Source organism: Oryctolagus cuniculus, chromosome 4, assembly GCF_051225735.1.
Source record: "Oryctolagus cuniculus isolate XC-2025 breed Fujian yellow rabbit chromosome 4, ASM5122573v1, whole genome shotgun sequence".
NCBI classification, from domain to species: domain Eukaryota; kingdom Metazoa; phylum Chordata; class Mammalia; order Lagomorpha; family Leporidae; genus Oryctolagus; species Oryctolagus cuniculus.
In genome coordinates this window covers 104567743-104586877 of record NC_142870.1, presented here as the reverse complement: position 1 = coordinate 104586877, position 19135 = coordinate 104567743, and the positions used below count along the sequence as shown (strand labels likewise).

General features: G+C 37.6%; 1 protein-coding gene across 12 annotated transcripts in view; it reads left to right on the top strand.

Moving 5' to 3' along the window:
- The window catches only part of NAALADL2 (N-acetylated alpha-linked acidic dipeptidase like 2), a 1439631-nt gene that overhangs the window by 845208 nt on the left and 575288 nt on the right, over positions 1-19135 (top strand). For all 12 annotated transcript variants that reach the window (XM_070072494.2, XM_070072500.2, XM_089330911.1 and 9 more), the window contains one exon: positions 3464-3583. In XM_070072494.2, the coding sequence (XP_069928595.2) occupies positions 3464-3583 (120 nt within the window). The remainder of the gene's footprint in view (positions 1-3463; positions 3584-19135) is intronic.

Sequence of the window (19135 nt, the reverse complement as noted above, 5' to 3'; positions counted from 1 at the left end):
TGACTGCAATAGTGCCAGCCCGGAGCTGGGAGCCTCATCCAGGTCTCCCTCCTGGGTAGCAGGGACTCAAATGCTTGGAACCTCTTCTACTGCTTTCCTAGCCACATTCCAGGGAGCTGGATTGGAAGTTTAGCAGTTTGGACCCAAACTGGTGCCTATGGGATGCCATCTTCACAGGAGGCATCCTGTGCATAACCTGCTATGCAACAATGCCTCAAAACACTTACCTGCTAAAATGATTTATTGACAAGTGCTATTGATATATGAGTTGAAATACTATTTGAAATTTAATTTTTAATTCATTGTCAAAGCTATTGCTATTTTCCCATTATGTAAATGTTTATTTCAGAATTGATGTTTTGTATCTGCTATACCTTTCTAGTATGTACCCAAACATACTAGCATTTCTTTATTCTCTACTAAGTATGAAAAATATGTTCTATAATATACAAAATTGAGTAATAGCCCTTTTTTAAGATGCTGTCTTTGAATCAGAAATAATTAGTTGGATGCTTAGAAAATGAAAAATATGAATTCTTTCATTTTGCAATGCAATCATTAACATTATACAATCATTTACTTAATAAGACTTTTATAATCATAGATCACTTATTTATATGGTAATATCATCAGAAAACTAAAAAATGATGCCAAAGCACTGATTTAATCACATTTTATTAGGAAGGGAATTGTAATGAAAAACCGTTCTGACAGAAGTAGTTTTTTTTTTTTTTAAAGATTTATTTATTTATTTGAAAGTCAGAGTTACACAAAGAGAGGAGAGGCAGAGAGAGATAGAGAGAAGTCTGCTGGTTCACACCCCAGTTGGCTGCAAGGGTGGGAGCTGCGCCAATCTGAAGCCAGGAGCCAGGTGCTTCCTCTAGGTCTCCCATGTGAATGCAGGGGCCCAAGGGCCTGGGCCATCCTCCACTGCTTTCCCAGTACATAGCAGAGAGCTGGATCTGAAGTGGAGTAGCCGGGTCTCGAGCTGGCGCCCATATGGAATGCCAGCTCTTCAGGCCAGGGCGTTAACCTGCTGCACCATATCGCCAGCCCCGACAGAAGCAGTTTTTTTGTTTGTTTGTTTGTTTGTTTTGACAGGCTGAGTTAGACAGTGATAGAGAGAGAGAGACAGAGAGAAAGGTCTTCCTTTTTCTGTTGTGTGGCCGCTAGGCCTGGCACGTTGTGGCCGGCGCACTGCGCTGATCCGAAGCCAGGAGCCAGGTGCTTCCTTCTGGTCTCCCAGGGCCCAAACACTTGGGTTATCCTCCACTGCACTCCCGGGGCACAGCAGAGAGCTGGACTGGAAGAGGAGCAACAGGGACAGAGTCCGGCACCCCAACCGGACTAAAACTCGGGGTTCTGGTGCCGCAGGCAGATTAGCCTAGTGAGCCATGGTGCCGGCCTACAGAAGTAGTTTTAACAATTACATTTTTTTGGCAAATCCAATTGAAATTACAACTTCACTTTTTAGTGATATTCTATAAGCTACAATCATTTCAATTCAAGACCAAAAGCTCAATACCATATGCCAGACAACTGGGAGAGAACAAGTGCAGTGCAGCCCCTTCACCAACACGTTTCCTTGTACTAGAAATTGAAACTAGTAGATACGTAAGGGATGGTCCAATGAAGTCCTAGAGGAAAAGAAGAAACAGACTACTTTGGGATTCAAAGTAAAGAGAGTTCATTTATTATTGGGCAGTAGCAAAATACAATTTATCATATAGGTAGCAATTGAAATAGACCTTAATATATGAGTAGAGTTTTTAGAAATACATGTGAATGTGATAGCTAAAGAAATATTTTATGCTAGAAATGTTTTCTCCAACAGTTAAATTACTCATCTCTTGGAGATATCCATATGTTCCTTTAGAAACAGAATTATTGAATGGAAATCCCTTTGTGCAAATAATAAAACTGATTGAGGTGCGTTTGTTCCAACAGAGGAGGGAAGAAAGTTAAAGGCCTAAATTCTCCATCTCTATTTCTGTTTGTCACCACTATTTTTTTATCAATATTTCTAAGAATATATGCTGTAATTTGAAATGGCACATTTTATAATCATTGGAAAGTGTATCAGTTATTATTATTAAGCTTTTTATTATTGTTTTATTGTTATTATTATTAAGCTATTTATTTATTTTAAAGGTAGAGTTACAGAGAGAGAGAAGGAGAGGCAAAGAGAGAGGGATCTTCCATCCACTGGTTCACTCTCCAAATGGTGGCAACAACCAGAGCTGGACTGGTCTGAAGCCAGCAGCCAGGAATTTCTTCCAAGTCTCTCACATAGGTGCAAAGGCCTAAGCACTCATGCCATCCTATTCTGTTTTCCCAGGCACATTAGCAGGGTGCTGGATCAGAAGTAGAGTAACTGGGACATGAACCAGCACCCACATGAGATGCCAGCATTGTAGGCTGCAGCTTTATACCCTATGCCACAATGCAGATCCCACAATTATTATTTTAAAATAGAAATTATAAGAAGAAAAGTGGGAAGGAATCATATTGGCTTGTGGGAATGTGTATTTGCTAGAACCTGCATTTCAGCTTTTCAAAGACAAGAAAGGGATAACTACATTGGAGGATTCTGTTAGAATTTCCAGAAAGCCATGAGATTTTTGCATTAACAAAAAGGGACTATTAAAAATGGGTAACATTGATATAGAATACAATTGTGGAGAAAGTAGTGGGAAATATAACAGAAATGATAATTAAATGCCATGTTCCAAGGGCCAGCACTGTGGACTTGGACTCCTGCACCAGGTGGGAGATGCAGAAGAAGCTCCTGGCTCCTGGGATTGGATTGGCCCAGCTCTGGCCATTGCAGCCATTTGCTGAGTACATCAGCTGATGAAAGATTTTTTTTTTCTCTCTATCTGTAACTCTGCCTTTCAAATAAATATTTTTTAAAGGACCATGTTCTAAAGTCTTGTAATGTCAGGCTGGCACATGTGGCTGTACAGGTTGTGTCCTGCAGAGCCCAGGGGGCTGTCATTCACAGCTGGCTATGCACCCAATTTGAGTAGCTGTCCATACATAATGACTTGCAAGTAGAAGATTTTGCATTTTATTTGTAGAACAATAAAGAATTGTTGAATTCTTTTCAAGCCTGAAAATGGTATGATTGTTTTTGAATCTTTAGGAAATTAATCTAGCAATGTTTTGAAATATGACTTGTGTTCCCAAAATATGAATGTGGAATAAACCAAACATGATGGCCTGTTAGACAAATGAATTAAATTTATAATTTGTTTAGATGAAAGAGAGCAAAGCAAAAATGGCTAACACTTTTTCCAAAGTGACTAGAAAATTGATGTACCCTGAAAAAACATTTATGGTGATTGGTATAGGATAAGGTATAGAATTATTTCTCTTTTGAACCTTAAATTACTATGACTAGTTAGACAATTAGCTATAATTCCCTCCTCCAACTTTTTATTTCTCTTTCTCTTATTTTCAGGCTGGAGTCATCGATGTGAGTTATGGAACTGCAGATGACTTAAAAAGGATTAAAAAAATGAAAAATACAACAAATCAGATTGCACTCCTGAAACTAGGAAAATTGCCACTCCTTTATAAGGTTGGTCCAATGTCTATTATTCAGTGGTAGTATGGACATTATTTTGCTTTGTTTTGTTGGATTTATGTTCCTCTGTGAGCATGGAGCCTGTCAACCTGGTATGTGTAAGAGAGAGAAAGAGAGAGGAGAGAGAAATGGACAAACACACACAGAATAAAAAGCATGGAGCTCAGAAAGATGCAGCAAGTATTACAGGAAGATGGGTTTTCTGGAACTGAGCATTTTAGATTAAGATCTTTAAGCAACAAAATTAATGTCTTTATTCCTTAAAACAGGAGATAACTTAAGCTACGTACTGATGAATTTTCGGGACCTCAATGAGATTGGCATACTTTTTTTTTTTATAATGATACCTATCTGAAAGGCTAAAAATAGAAAGAACTACAGTGTCCACTTGTTGTGACATATGTGAATATCCGTTATCAAAACTGACTACCATGTACTTTATGTTAGACCAGAATCCCGCTGATTTACAGTCCTTAGTGATTGATTTTTATCAACTATATAACTTCACAGTTACTAGCTATGTGCAGAGATTTAATTAAAATATAATAATGCTAAGGAGAAGCAGAATTTTGATTTATTTTATTTAAATAGAAGTTTATTAACACTAATCCACAAGATACATTTACATAATTGAAGCAGCTCAATATAAGTGGCTGATAATGAACCACAGTAGACAACCACTGCTGCTCATTTTGACTTCATTTCCTATTTGTATTTAAAAAGAATGGTTAGTGTAGTTATGTCACTGTAACACCCTGGTTCTGAAGATATATTGGATTTCTCTACATCCAACCTTAAATGAGCTTTGATAATAATTCCCAGGTCCAAAAAAAGTCTAGAAATTCGTTGGCACACTCTGTTAGGAAACAAGAGAACATCCAGTGCCTGTTCTTCACTGTCTTTCAAGGACATCCTTATACTTAAATCAGTGCCTGCTGACAGATAACTGGCCACAATTTTAAGTTAGTGTTAAAAATATTTTATGAAGGGATAGTAACTTTTTGCTGGATAATTTTTCTTTTTTTATTTTTATTTGACAGGTAGAGTTATAGACAGTGAGAGAGAGAGGCAGAGAGAAAGGTCTCCCTTCCGTTGGTTCACCCCCCAAATGGCCGCAACAGCCGGCACGCTGCACCAATCTGAAGCCAGAAGCCAGGTCTCTCTTCCTGGTCTCCCATGTGGGTGAAGAGGTCCAAGCACTTGGGCCATCCTCCACTGCCCTCCCGGGCCACAGCAGAGAGCTGGACTGGAAGAGGAGCAACCGGGACTAAAAGGAGTAGGCTTTTCCAAGCCAGCTACAAAAAATAAAAATCAAGATTTCAAAAGAAATAATTGAAAGCAGGTCAGAATATTATTAAGTCTCTCACTCAAATCTGGATTATAAAAGACTTGAACTGGAGGGTCAAAGGTTTATGAGGAAGAATTTTGGACAGATCTATCGATATGTCCAATGACTAAGACTTCAGTGGTACCACATGGAAGACTTAATGTATGACTCCTGGGCGTCTAATAAATGAGTTCAAAAGAAATATCTATATTGGAATTGGCCTGCATCCCCAGTATTGGGAGCAGAAAAATTTAAGTGTGTTTCCTCTGGACCAGTTATGGGCCTGTGTGTTCTGCCTTCCTTCCTGCACTGGAGTTGATACTTGGATTGGTAATACACGGGGTCAGTGACTGGTGAGATTAAAGTTGCTTTTGTCTGGAAATAGAAAACTGTGTGGGACTGTTTCAGTTAATTAAGAAGAGTGGGAATAAGAGAGGGAAGAGATGTATAATTTGGGACATGCTCAAGCTGACTTGCCCCAAATGGTAGAGTTAGAAACATACCAGGGGATTCCAATTCAATCCCATCAGGGTGGCATGTACCAATGCCATCTCACTATTCCAAGTGATCAATTTCAGTTCACAATTGATCATAATGAAAGGACTAAGAGTCAAAGGGAGCACATAAGCAAGTCTAGTACCTGCTAACACTAACCGATAGAATAAATAAAGGGGAGAGTGATCCAACATGGGAAGTGAGATACTCAGCAGACTCATAGAATGGCAGATGTCCTAAATAGCACTCTGGCCTCAGAATCAGCCCTAAAGGCATGTGGATCTGGCTGAAAAGCCCATGAGAGTATTTCAGGCATGGAAAGCCAAGACACTCTGGCAAAAGATCTCTGTGAGTGAGATCCCAGTGGAAAGAACAGGTCTTCAAAGAAGGAGGTACCTTTCTCTGAAGGGAGGAGAGAACCTCCACTTTGACTATGACCTTGTCTAAACAAGATAAGAGTCGGAGAACTCAGAGGGCTTCCATAGCCTTGGAAACTCATGACTGGAGCATAGGGAGATTACTGATGCCATAGACAGGAGTGTCAATTGGTAAAGTCAACAACAGGAGTCACTGTGCACTTACTCCTCATGTAGGATCTCTGTCCTTAATGTGCTGTGCATTGAGATTTAATGCTATAACAAGTACTCAAACAATATATTTCACTTTGTGTTTCTATGGGGGTGCAAACTGTTGAAATCTTTACTTAATGCATACTAAACTGATCCTCTGTAAAAAAAAAAAAAAAAAAAAAAAAAAAAGAAATTATCAACTCCCAACTTGACTCTCACTGGGATTAAACATGACAATAGGTCTGATCTGATTTCATCATCATTTAAAAAAAATCATCTATTATTTTTCACTTTATGTTTCTGTGTGGGAGCAAACTGTTGAAATCCTTACTTAATGTATACTAAGCTGATCTTCTGTATATTAAGATAATCGAAAATGAATATTGATGTGAATGGAAGGGGAGAGGGAGTGGGAAAGGGGAGAATTGTGGGTGGGTGGGACGGTATGGGGGAAGCCATTGTAATCCATAAATCGTACTTTGGAAATTTATATTCATTAAATAAAAGTTAAAAAAAAGAAGGTATTCACAAAATCCAAAAGCATCCATAAACATCTTTGAGTCCCAAAGAAAATAAATTATCTTAGGGCAGGAAAAAATGAAGTCAAAATCCTCCATGCTAGATCTCTTACTTCTAAGCTCTATCTAACACCACAGAGATAAGTGCACAGTTAGTGCATGGAGAGGGAAATAAAAGAGACTTCATCTGTTCTCAAAAAGCAGATCTGAACTGGAGGAAGGATAGGAGAAAGAAATTTTAAATCCAAGGTGGGATTTCGATCATGATATGAGATTATCATTATAAATGTTTATTAAGACTAGTGACTAAAGTTAATTATAGAAATTTGTATTAGCAATAATCAGGAAAACAATGGGATAGTCTGAGTTTTCATCTAGGTGTCTGAGGAAGAATGTTCCTCTTTGAATATTCTTAAGGTAGAGTAACATTGCTTTGGATGTATTCCACGAATCTTGTATGTTCACCTTAGCAGTAACTAAAACATTATGTGTTAAGGGTCGACTGTATAATTTGCAATGATGAAGTTATGGCTAATTTCTGCATCTTTATACTTTTCTAAAATATAGAAATTTCCTAAAATATTTTTATGAAATATTTCTAAAGATGCTATAATCACTTTCCATTTATTTTGTATGCAGAAGCAATGCTTTAAAAATTCAACTGAAAATAAGGTACTTTATATTTTTTTAAAAAAGATTTCTCTATTTATTTGAAAGAGTTACAGAGAGAAGGAGATAGAGAGGGAAAGACACACACATATACACACACAGAGAATCTCTCATTTGCTGGTTCACTTCTCAGATGGTCCCAAGGGCATTGGTTGAGCCAGGCTGAAGCTAGGAGCCAAGAGCTTCTTCTAGGTCTCCCTTGTGGGTAGCAGAAGCCCAAGAATTTGAGCCATCTTCCACTACTTTACCAGGTGCATTAGTCAGGAGTTGGATCAGAAGTCGAGCAGCCAGACATGAACCAGTACTCATATGAGATGGCAGTGTTGCAGGTGGCAGCTTTACCCACTACACCATAATGCCGGCCCCAGGGCACTTTAAATATTTTCTAATAATGCTTGCAAGCCAAATACATACTCAGAATCCTTACCAATACATAATGGATTTTAAAAAAAGCAAATGTTTCCTTGTATTTGCTTCAGAGAATATTGGTATTTTGAAACCTTTTGGCCATATCTACAAAGCAGTAAATTAGTGGTTTATCTAAAATGGGACACAATTAACAAGAACCTGCTATCTTAATATTGATAATTTTCTTATAGGCCTAAGATAGATTTGGGAAAAAATTCTGTCAGAATCCCTGTCAAGACAAACTTTGACACACATTTGGCATTATCTTCTAAGGGAAGGAGACAGGGAATCATCTCTTTAACCTTTAAAATCCCATTCTAGCCATCTCTGTTCTCTGTGAATTGTCTCAGAGACTTAGAAGAACTCATTAATACTGGTAGGGGGTAAAGAAAAGGAGCATTAAACATGGTTACAGTCGAGCTTGGTTCACCTGGCTGTCAAATACATTCAGGGGCTGAAATTCAAAAGTGAGGTAATGTGATAATATAGCAGGTTAATAAAGGCAGAGGACCAGCTGACCCCTGTGTGAATCACAATTGTTATTCATAATTCTAAATGAGCATTTGGTCTAGGAACAGGCAGCTGAATGAGTAAAGAGAAAAGTTAATCTTATTTTACTGTGCAGTAGTTACTAAATCATAGTTGAAAACTGAATTCGGAAGGGAATCTCTGCATCTGATATAGAGAGGGCAAAGGGAATGCATAATTGTGATATTAAATTATCTCCTCATATGGGTAGAAAAATAATTGGCAGCTGAGAAAGAAGAGATCTCATTAGTTTTATCATACATACTATGTATGCATTAATTTAGACTCTAGGAAGGGATTGAGGAGAAAATCCCCACGTTGTGCAATAGGAACTGTGAAATGCAAAGGGATTTTAAATATATGCCTTGACACTGGCATCTTTTGTGGCAAAAAGGGTCAACCAAACTCCTTCCAGACATAGCTTCTTTAACTTAAACCTTAGAGGAAAGGATTTACATCTATTTAAGTTACGTATTTATAGCCATTTATTTTATGGAACAGTACTCTAGTTCTTTAAGAAAAAGTATTCTTTCATTTGTCATAATCGACAGATTTCTCTTAATGACAGTCTGCAACATAGTAAAGTTGACTGTGATACCCTCACAAATACCTAAGTTGCTGAATAGCACACAAGTATTCAAATTATTTTACAAAATGTAATAGAAATATTTGACTTTCATTTTATCTCCATTTTTCACACACACAAAAGTACAATACTAATAATTAAAAATCATGTGTACCTCATGATACCTAGAAATCAAGTAACTTCTATTGATCTGTGGAGGGAGGCCAGGCTATTATGTACCTCCCTATCGCATGTTGGTCCATATAGGAGTCAATTTTTCTCAAAACTTGCTTGCTTACTTTATTTGTTTATTTATTTAAAATCTTATGTGAATGGCAGAGAGAGAGGAAACGAAGAGATACTGCATCCACTGCTTCATTTCCCAAATGTGTGTCTAGAACTCAATCCATGTCTCCCAAATGGGTGGCAGGGACCTGCTGCCTCCTGGGGTTCATGTTAGTAGGAAGCTGGATCAGTAGCAGAGGAACTAGGACTCAAACCAGGCACACCAATCTGAAATGTGGGTGTCCTAAGTGGCAACTTACAGGGATACCAAATATCTTGCCCCGAAGGAGTCAATTTTATATGCAATAATAAAGTTACATATGAATATGTATCTTGATTAATTATATCATTTTTACATAGGGAAATTATACATAAAAATCTGTAAATCCTAGAACTACTTTTATAAATGCAATAAACATATCCATTCCTAGTATTCTCTATCACATACTATGAGATTAATAAATATTAGTCTTTCATTTTTCATCTTTACAATAACAATTTTAATGATCTAAGTATCCACATTATTTTTTCAGTTTCCTACAAATGAAGCATTTTCTATATCATCAGATAAACATATGTAAATAAATATATAAGATAAATAAAAATAAGAGCTATAAAAGGCAAATGTCTTCTGGACAAAGGCCTTCATAACCGCATATCACTGTGTCTTGTTTGACCAACATGTAACTTCACCACCTCATAAATGCATGAAGCTTGCTCTTGTTGGAAAGAGCCCGGGGGAAAAGTGAGAGGTGGGAAATAACTGATATATATATTTATACTTTCAAGTAGGCTGTTTCCTAAGATTAGGGAGAAATAATATAATAGAAAGAAAAATAAATTTTGTACTACAGATGCTCCTTGACTCACACTGGGGTGATATCATGATAAGCATGCACTGAACACACCTGACCTGTGGAGCTTCATAATTTAACCACACAGTCCACTTCACAGAACACTTATTTTCCCTTGAGATTGCAAAGCACTCTGGGAACTTCCGCTCACTGTCGCTGTGCAGCATCAAGAAAGAATAACAAACAATGTGTTGTTAGCCCAGGAGAACATCAAACTCAAAATTTAAGCTGTGGGGGTTTTTTTAATTAATTTATTTATTTGAAAGTCAGAGTTACACACACACACACACAGAGAGAAAGAGAGAGAGGTCTTCCAACCACTGGTTCACTCCCCAATTGGCTGCAACAGCCAGAGCTATGCTGATCCAAAGCCAGGAGCCAGGAGCTTCCTCAGGGTCTCCCACGGGGGTGCAGGGGCCCCAGTCCTTGTTATCCCAGGTCATAGCAGAGAGCTGGATAGAAGAGGAGCAGCCAGGACTAGAACCAGCGCCCATATGGGATGCCAGCGCTTCAGGCCAGGGCATTAACCCGCTGCGCCACAGCGCCGGCCCCTAAGCTGCAGTTTCTACTGAATGTGTATCAGTCTCACATCAGCATAAAGTTGAAAAATCTTAAATTGAACTATTATAAATTGAGCATCTACATTCAACTTTAAAACCCAACTTAATCCACAAAATAATTAAACAGAAAGCATTGAGTTGTGACTTTGGTGAATACAAACATATTGGTGATTTGCAATCAATATATTATGAATGGAGTTCTAGATCACTAAGAGATCGTTAGTTGAGGTAATTAATAATAAAAAACTTCCTTTTGAAAACGAGTTTCACATGAAGTATTTTCCTACCTTTCATGTCTGCTGAGGTCTACTGTAAGTTTCCTTTACTCCTGTCCCTCTTTTTCCCCCCTGAGGACTTTTGTTCAATCCCTGTGACAACTGCATTCAAAAGAATCATTATCTTTATCCTAACTTATAGAGAACACTATTATGGTTGAAGGTCAGAGATGGTAGGACTTAAGTTTTCATTTCATAAAATTAAAATATGGGTGTATGAAACTATTTTTTTAAGATTTATTTTATTTATTTGAGAGAGTTACAGAGAGAGGTAGAGATGGAGAGAGAGGTCTTCCATCCGCTGGTTCATTTCCCAGAGGGCCGCAACAGCCGGAGCCAAGCTGATCCAAAGTCGGAAGCAGGAGCTTCCTCTGGTTCTCCCACGTGGGTGCAGGGGCCCAAGGACTTGAACCATTTTCTACTGCTTTCCCAGGCCATAGCAGAGAGCTAGATCAGAAAAGGAAAAGCCAAGTCTAGAAGTGGTGCCTATATAGGATGCTGGCACCCCAGGCCAGGTCTTTAACCCGCTGTGCAACAGCGCCAGCCCTGAGGTAGTAAGTTTAAAAAATATGTGGTGTCTAGTACAACAATGTTAATGAAAAGAAGATCAATATTGTTAAGATAATATACTTGTAGGGCATGTGTGTGTGTCTGTGTGTGTGTGTGTGTGTGCGTGGTATGTGTGTGCCTTCTGTGTGATGCGACAGTGAGGCTGAGAAGATGGGAGGAAGATAGTTTCCTGTTGAAACTGAATGCATTGTGATTTTCCTCTGGTATGGAAGGAACTAGCAGAACTCTGTAGGTGACATTCTATGAATATTTAAGATAAAACAAATGTTTAATTCAGTGTCACTGGATGATGTTTTCAGGTATGATTCTGTACATGGAAGCAAACTGTCTTAAGACAGTTTCTGATGGGATTTTATGAACAAAAATAAAACATTATCTTGATAATGTCACTTGCTGAATAATTTAATGAGGTACCCCACAAACAGAAATAATTACAAAAGTCTAATATGTCCATATTTTGTAATTTTAACACTCCAGAGCTACTTTATTTCTCATGTAACACCTGGTCAGGACTAGAACACAAAATCAAAACACAATGGGTTATGCTCTTAAAGCTAATATGCTGTTGTTTTTTAATCAGGATACTTTTCCTTTTCTACTGATTGGCTTAAGCAAGTTTTCTAAAGGATTTAGACTACATAATTCTATATAAAAGGGAAGTATTTTTGTTGAAATATAATTTCAATTGTAAATATCAGTGAAAAGCCTTCAGATCATATCATTATTCTGTCATTTAGCAATCAGACTTGAAGAAAGTGAATTTAGAACAACTAATTGAATCCTTCAGATTCTATGTCTAATAATCTTTTTCAGGGCTTAACATCAAATGAAGGGATCGGTGTTTATCCTAGTAGTTGTGACACCAGTTAAGATACTTGCATTCCATATCAGAATACCTGGGCTCAGTACCCATCTCCAGCTCCTTATTCCAGCTTGCTGCTAATGCAGATCCAGGGAGGCAGTAGTGATGTCTCAAGTAATTGTATTCTTGCCACCTTTTGGGGAGACTTGAATTGAGTTTCAGGCTCCAGGCTTCAACCCTTCCCAATCTCTTTTATTGTGGGTATTTGGGAAGTGAAGCAACAGATAGGAATACTTTATACTGTCCTCTCTTTCTCTGCCTATCAAATAAATCAATTTTAAAATTTTAAAAGATTAAAAGATGTCAAAGAATTTTGTTTGTCATGTGTTAACTGCAAAATTTATATGCCATGCTTATGTTTTACTTGCATGATAATATAATCTAATTTCATTTTTGTACCTGTTCAAATTATGAAAATATAACAAATGACATAATGTATCAGAAGAGTTGACTTTTACATAAATCTTATTGGAATGTAGTTATCATAAATAATCCTCTATGTTCATACAAGTTTGACACAAGTAAGAAAAATGCTGAGCCTTTTGTTTCTCCTAACTAAATGAATCATGTAAAGTAAGAAAGGAGAGAAAGCAAGGAGGAAGGGATAAGGTATGGGTGGGGAAGAAACAAATAGAAAAAAAGAGAAGAAATGGAGAGAGATGAAAGGGGGAGATGGAAAATTGGAGGAAAAGGAACGAGCAGTGAACCCTTCTAGTTTACTCCTTAACTTCCCGTGTTTTGGCATTTTTTTTGGACAGGTATTATACAAGGGCATGCCAAAGAGTTCATAGAAAATAGAATTAAAAGATAAATTTATTTTGTTGCAAATATTTTGAAATTCATGCATACAGTAGGTCTTGAAGAAGTTCATTGAAAATGTGTGTAATGAGAAAACTGCATGGATTTTGAGGCTTTTACATGCTAAAATAAACATATCGTAATTCCAGTTCTTCATGACATTTTTGAATCACAGCCATAATATCACTGTAATATCAGAAGTAGTAAGCTGTTGACATATTCTAACTTTTTGGCAGTTATTTGGACTCACCATAACAGTGCTTGATACAGTGTTTGATACAGTGCTTGACCCATCCTTTCACATTTTAATTTCTGTGTGTGTGTGTGTGTGTACAGCATGTGTGCATGTGTGTATCTGGTTAAAATGTCCATTTTTGCCTGCTATTGATAGCCTTCTCAGCCCTTGGAATCTTCTGTGTTTGCTCTGTGTTTAATGGGTAACCTGTTTCAAATAGTGAACCACTGCAGGATGAAAGAATGGCAGAAACAGACTCAAAGTCAAGCTCTTCTTTTTTCCTGAAGGTTATGTGCTGTCAGAATATTATCTCACCAGGACTGTATTGTTCTACTTGAATTTCATTTTCAGAGTGGTCACCATGTCAAAATCTCTGATTGTATCATTTGCTCATTAACATAGCACCACTCTATTTATGTAAAAGTTCAGGATGTCAGGATTTAGATATATTTGGGGAATGGTGGTGATATTGAAATTTAGTATTTGCACTTAGAATGTCCTGAAACTGAGATTTTGCATGGTTCCCTTCACAATCGCCTTGATATTACATAGGTGACATGGGTGTTAAAAACCTAAAGAAGAGCAATAAACCATTGGTTCTGTGTTAACAAAGTTTTAAGACACTTGATGTCTAATTGCTATTCACATATATAGACCTAAGTCTCTCCTTTTTAAAAAATACATTTTCTTTTAATAAAAATAAATAATTATTATCATCTTGCTCAGAAACATATTTGATAAAGAATACTAGGCTGTAGTTTGCATTTTGTTAGTATGCTGCTATAAAATGTGTGCAGGCAGGCTCGAATTACTTCTAGAAAGAAACATCATTGAAAATTTATGTTGGGAAAAAGATACTACTTTCTAAAATGTATGTAACTAGAATTGCATCTATACAGTGTATTTTATCTTGTCTTGAATTCAATATACTTTCTATTTTTATTACAAATTAACCTTTAATAAACTATAAAAGCTTAATCTATTTATATAAGCATAAAAATTCTCATTTGAAGTTTTAAAATATACATACAATAAAAGATTTTAATTAGAAATTATTAATATATATTTATTAACATAAACATTCATTAAGCTGCTTTTTAACAGAAAGTATATAGTTAATAAAAGGACTGTCAGGGGTAGTTTTAGAGTCTATAGTTTATACTGTAAAATAAATCTTTTGTGGTTTTTATAATAAAGAGTTTGAAAAAATCCATTATATTATAGGGTTTTTTTTTTCAAAGATTTATTTATTCATTTATTTGGAAGTCAGAGTTACACAGAGAGAGAAGGAGAGGCAGAGAGAGAGAGAGAGAGAGAGAGAGAGGTCTTCCATCCGCTGGCTCACTCCCCAATTAGCTGCAATGGCTGGAGCTTTGCCAATCTGAAGCCAGGATCCAGGACCTTCTTCCGGGACTCCCACATGGGTGCAGGGGCCCAAGGATTTGGGCCATCTTCTGCTTTCCCAGGCCATAGCAGAGAGCTGGATCAGAAATGGAGCAGCTAGGACTAGAATCGGTGCCATTATGGGACGCCGGCACTGCAGGCCTCAGCGTTACCTGCTATACCACAGCATTGGCCCCTTATTATGGGTTTTAAAAATTACTTCGTATTTACTAGATTTGTATTTCTAAATTTCATTAATTCTTTACATAAATTTTATTTTGTGTATTTTGTCTCGTATTGCATTTTAAATTACAAATGAAAACAGAATTTAGTATAATAAATCTCTTTAATAAGAAATATACAATTCCTTGAATATTACAAACATCTAAAATCTAAATTTAAAGACACAACAATAATCAATCTAATCACTGTTGGGAGAATCCAACATTTTGTTGTTGTTGTTGTTTAAAAATTTATTTATTTATTTGAAAGACTTACAACCTGAGAGGGAGAGACAGAGATCTTTCCTGGTTCACTCTCTAGATGGCTGCAATGGCCAGGGCTGGGCAAGACTGGAGCCAGAGCGTCTTTCAGGTCTCCCACATGGGTGGCAGGGGCCATCATTGGGTGGTTTGGGCCATCTGCCACTGCTTTTCCCAGGTGCATTAGCAAGAAGCTGGATTGGAAGTGGAGCAGAAGAGACATGAATGGGTCCTCATATGGGATGCTGTCATTCTAGGCAGTGGCCTTATCTGCTGCACCACAATGCCAGCTCTGTGAATAATCCAACATTTTAAGTCATTTTGTATTAGGAAGTTTGGATGCCTATAATGTCTATAAGTGTAAAGCAGACTTAAATTTTGACTAGTAATCACAATTAAGGAAGAATGATCAGTAAATTCTTCAAATAAAATCATATTCTTCAATTTTCAGTGGTGATTTTCTTCTGTTTATATCTAAATCCCTTTATTTTAGTCATTAAAATTACTATCCCTACCTACCTTTTAATAGAGAATTAACATGTTTCTTTTTCATAAATACATATTTAGCCATATCAAACTTATTCCATAATTATCTGACAAAAACAATTTTGAGCAGTTATAGGATAAATTTTGCATATATAAAATGAATCATGGCCAGCGCTGTGGCTCACTAGGCTAATCCTCTGACTGTGGTGCCGGCACCCCAGGTTCTAGTCCCAATTGGGGCGCTGGGTACTAGTCCCAGTTGCTCCTCTTCCAGTCCAGCTCTCTGCTGTGGCCCGGGAGGGCAGTGGAGGATGGCCCAAGTGCTTGGGCCCTGCACCCACACGGGAGACCAGGAGGAAGTACCTGGCTCCTGGCTTCAGATCGATGCAGCACTGGCCATAGCGGCCATTAGGGGAGTGAAACAACGGAAGGAAGACCTTTCTCTCCGTCTCTCTCTCACTGTCTATAACTCTCTCCTCTGTCTCTCTCTCTCTCTCTCTCTCACACACACACACTGTCTAACTCTGCCTGACCAAAAAAAAAAAAAAAAAAGAATCATTACCTGAAATGCAGGAAGAACTCTTACAGTTCCAGCCTGCCTTGCTTACTTGACATTGTTCCAATCCCAAATTAATGACTGGTATAATTTCTTTGCTTTATCTTTAAACAACAATACAACTTGGTGATGATATTATGAATATTAAGACCTCTGTGATACAATCCAAAATTTTATTTCTATTCTATTAAGAAAAAGATAGTTTTGGCATTCTATTTTGCCATATATTTTTGGTGTATACAAACTTTATCCTCAGTTTTATTAATTTTACAAGCTCAAACATTCTTTTACAATGGAACGCATAAAACAAATTTGCATTTTTAGCCAATTATAATGAAATTGTTCCCTCTTCCAATTATATTATAGCTAGACAATGATTGTGTTATATCCTAGTTTTCCTTGCTAAGAAGTTGTTTCTATGTTCCTAAATTTATATTTATGAGATGCATGAGGTTTGGCTACCTTAAATAAAAGTTTTCTGGGGGAATAAAAAAAGAAATAATAAAAAAAGAAGAAAAAAATAGAAATTTTCACTCCCATATATGTGATGTGTCTGGATTGGAGTTTTATTTATAAAAAAGAAAACAAACTGAAGCTCTCCTTGCCTTCCTGTGGTGTTGATGTAGACAGGCAGATTAGATAAAATTGATTAGATTTGTGAGCTGGAAGACCACGCACTTTCACCACGCCCCTGTGTGATTGCATGTCCCTGCCTGACCACACCTGGATGCCCACCTGCTGATCAGACTAATTAACTACTCCCCTTTGGAAGTGGATAAGAGGCCTGGAACACAGTGGGCCTGGGCCTCTTTTTCCCCTTTTTCCCCTTATGTCCCCTCACTGCCCTGATCCCCTTGTTGCCCCAAGCATTCGGGCTCCAGGCCGCCCACACTCTCTCTGCCTTTGCTTCCCTGCCCATGATAAACTGCTAGTAACTGCTCATAACCAAACGCTTGCTGCACGTGATTCCTGGCCTGGTCTCTGCTCCGTGTAGCTCCAACTTAATTTCCAGACTTTTCTTTCTCCCTTAAAACTGTCATTCTGCTATGTATTTCTCTCATTGAATAAAAAGTTTAAAAAAGCTTACTATGCTGCCTGATCTATTTGAACCAGTATTCAGAATTCTTCTCTGAATTTGTGGCAAGAATCCACACAGCTTATTAATTTCAGAAATATTGATAAGCAGATCGGGTTCACTATTATGTGTTAACATATTTAAGTTTTAATATTTGTGGTATATTTCCTTCAACGTGCTTTGAGGGACAGCAATTTATTTTGAAGTAAACCAAACCTGCAGATAACTATAGGCTATATGTGGTTCTGATAAGGTCAAAAATTTTGCTGAGATTAATAAAATAATTTCCTTTCTACAGTTTTCAGAATTGTCTACAAAATTCTTGGTCTTAAATTGTCTGTCATTTTTAGACAGCAAAACTAAATGTCAGAAATTTACTTTATATTAAATCAGAATCAGGGGTTGGCCCTGTGGTGAGTGGGCAAAGCCACCACCTGCAGTGGCAGCATCCCATATGGGCACCGGTTCCAGTCCTGGCTGCTCCACTTATGATCCAGAGCCTCAGCCTGGGAAAGCAGGAGAAGATGGCCCAAGTCTATGGACCCCTACACCCGCATGGGAGACCCTGAGGAGGCTCCTGGCTCCTGGCTCCTGGCTCCTGACTCCTGGCTCCTGGCTCCTGGCTTCAGATCGGCTCAGCTTCAGCCATTGCAGCCAACTGAGGAGTGAACCAGTGAATGGAAAACCTCTCTCTGTCTCTTCTTCTCTCTATGTAACTCTGACTTTCAAAAAATAAATCAAAACTTAAAAAAATAGAATCAAAAGTTTTAGAACAGTACAACAACTTGTATAGGAAACAACAAATTAAAATATGACTCTAATTGGCAAAATATATAAATAATATTTTCTGTGGGATTTAAAATTATTCCTAGTATGACTATTAATTTTTTTGGTCTGGATTTATAATAGGTCTAATTGATCATGAAATAAATAGATATAATTCATTTAAAAATAAGACTAATTCGAAAAAAGGTAGCTGCATAGCTGTAACCCTTATTTGGATTCTGCATTCAGTCTATGACTGTTCATGCTGCAAAGCAGAACTCTCTGAACTTCTTCCAGTTTTTCAAGATGCCAAATTCATGAATACTTCAATGGCCAAATAGATACTGGAAAATTTAACAAAAACGTATCAGGATGACATTGACTTCGTATCTGCGGTGCTGAGGCTATAGTATGAAGGTAGGAAAAGGTGACTAGTGACTTTTCAATTCTTCACATTTTTGCCATGAGGTGTCCTCATATAGACATCTGATGAGTTTCCTACCTCACAGCCCACAGATATAGAATATAATCAGTTAATTGGGATTTGAGACAGAGTTCTACCACTCAATGGCTATGAGAGTCAATAGTCAAGCCTTGGGGCCAGTGCTGTAGTGCAACAGGTTAAAGCCCCAACCTGTAGCACAAGCATCCAATATGGGAATGGGTTCAAGTCCCAGCTACTCTGCTTCCAATCCAGCCCACTGCTAATGTGCCTGGGAAAGCATTTGAAGATGGTCCAATTGCTTGTACCGCTGCACCCATATGGGAGACCCAGAAGAAGCTCCTGGCTTCAGATTGGCACAGCTCCGGACTTTTGGGCCATTTGGGGACCAAACCAGTGCACGGACAACCTCTCACTCCTTCTCTCTGTAACTCTGTCTTTCAAATAAATTAAAAAAAAAGATAAATCCAAAAAAACCCAAATCAAGCCTTTTAGCCTCTTTCAGACTGAATTTTCTTCCTTATAAAACCAGTATAATGACAGTGTTGTCTTGGTATTTCCTAGCCTTTAACAAACACTGTAAACAGGTCTAATATTGTTGTGCTGCAGCTGTGAAAAAGAGCAACTCTTAATTTTACTGGAGATTTAAAAAATAGTTTCTTGAATAATATCTGTGTAATGCTGTAGGTTCATTTTAGATATTATTAACTACTGTGGACACTCATAATCTTCACAAAAATCCCTGTGTAAGTAGTGGTGGTTGGTGCTCTCCAGTGATATCTAAGTCTGGGGGAGGTTGGGTATTTGTAACCAATGTCATACATTTATTTCATTTATTT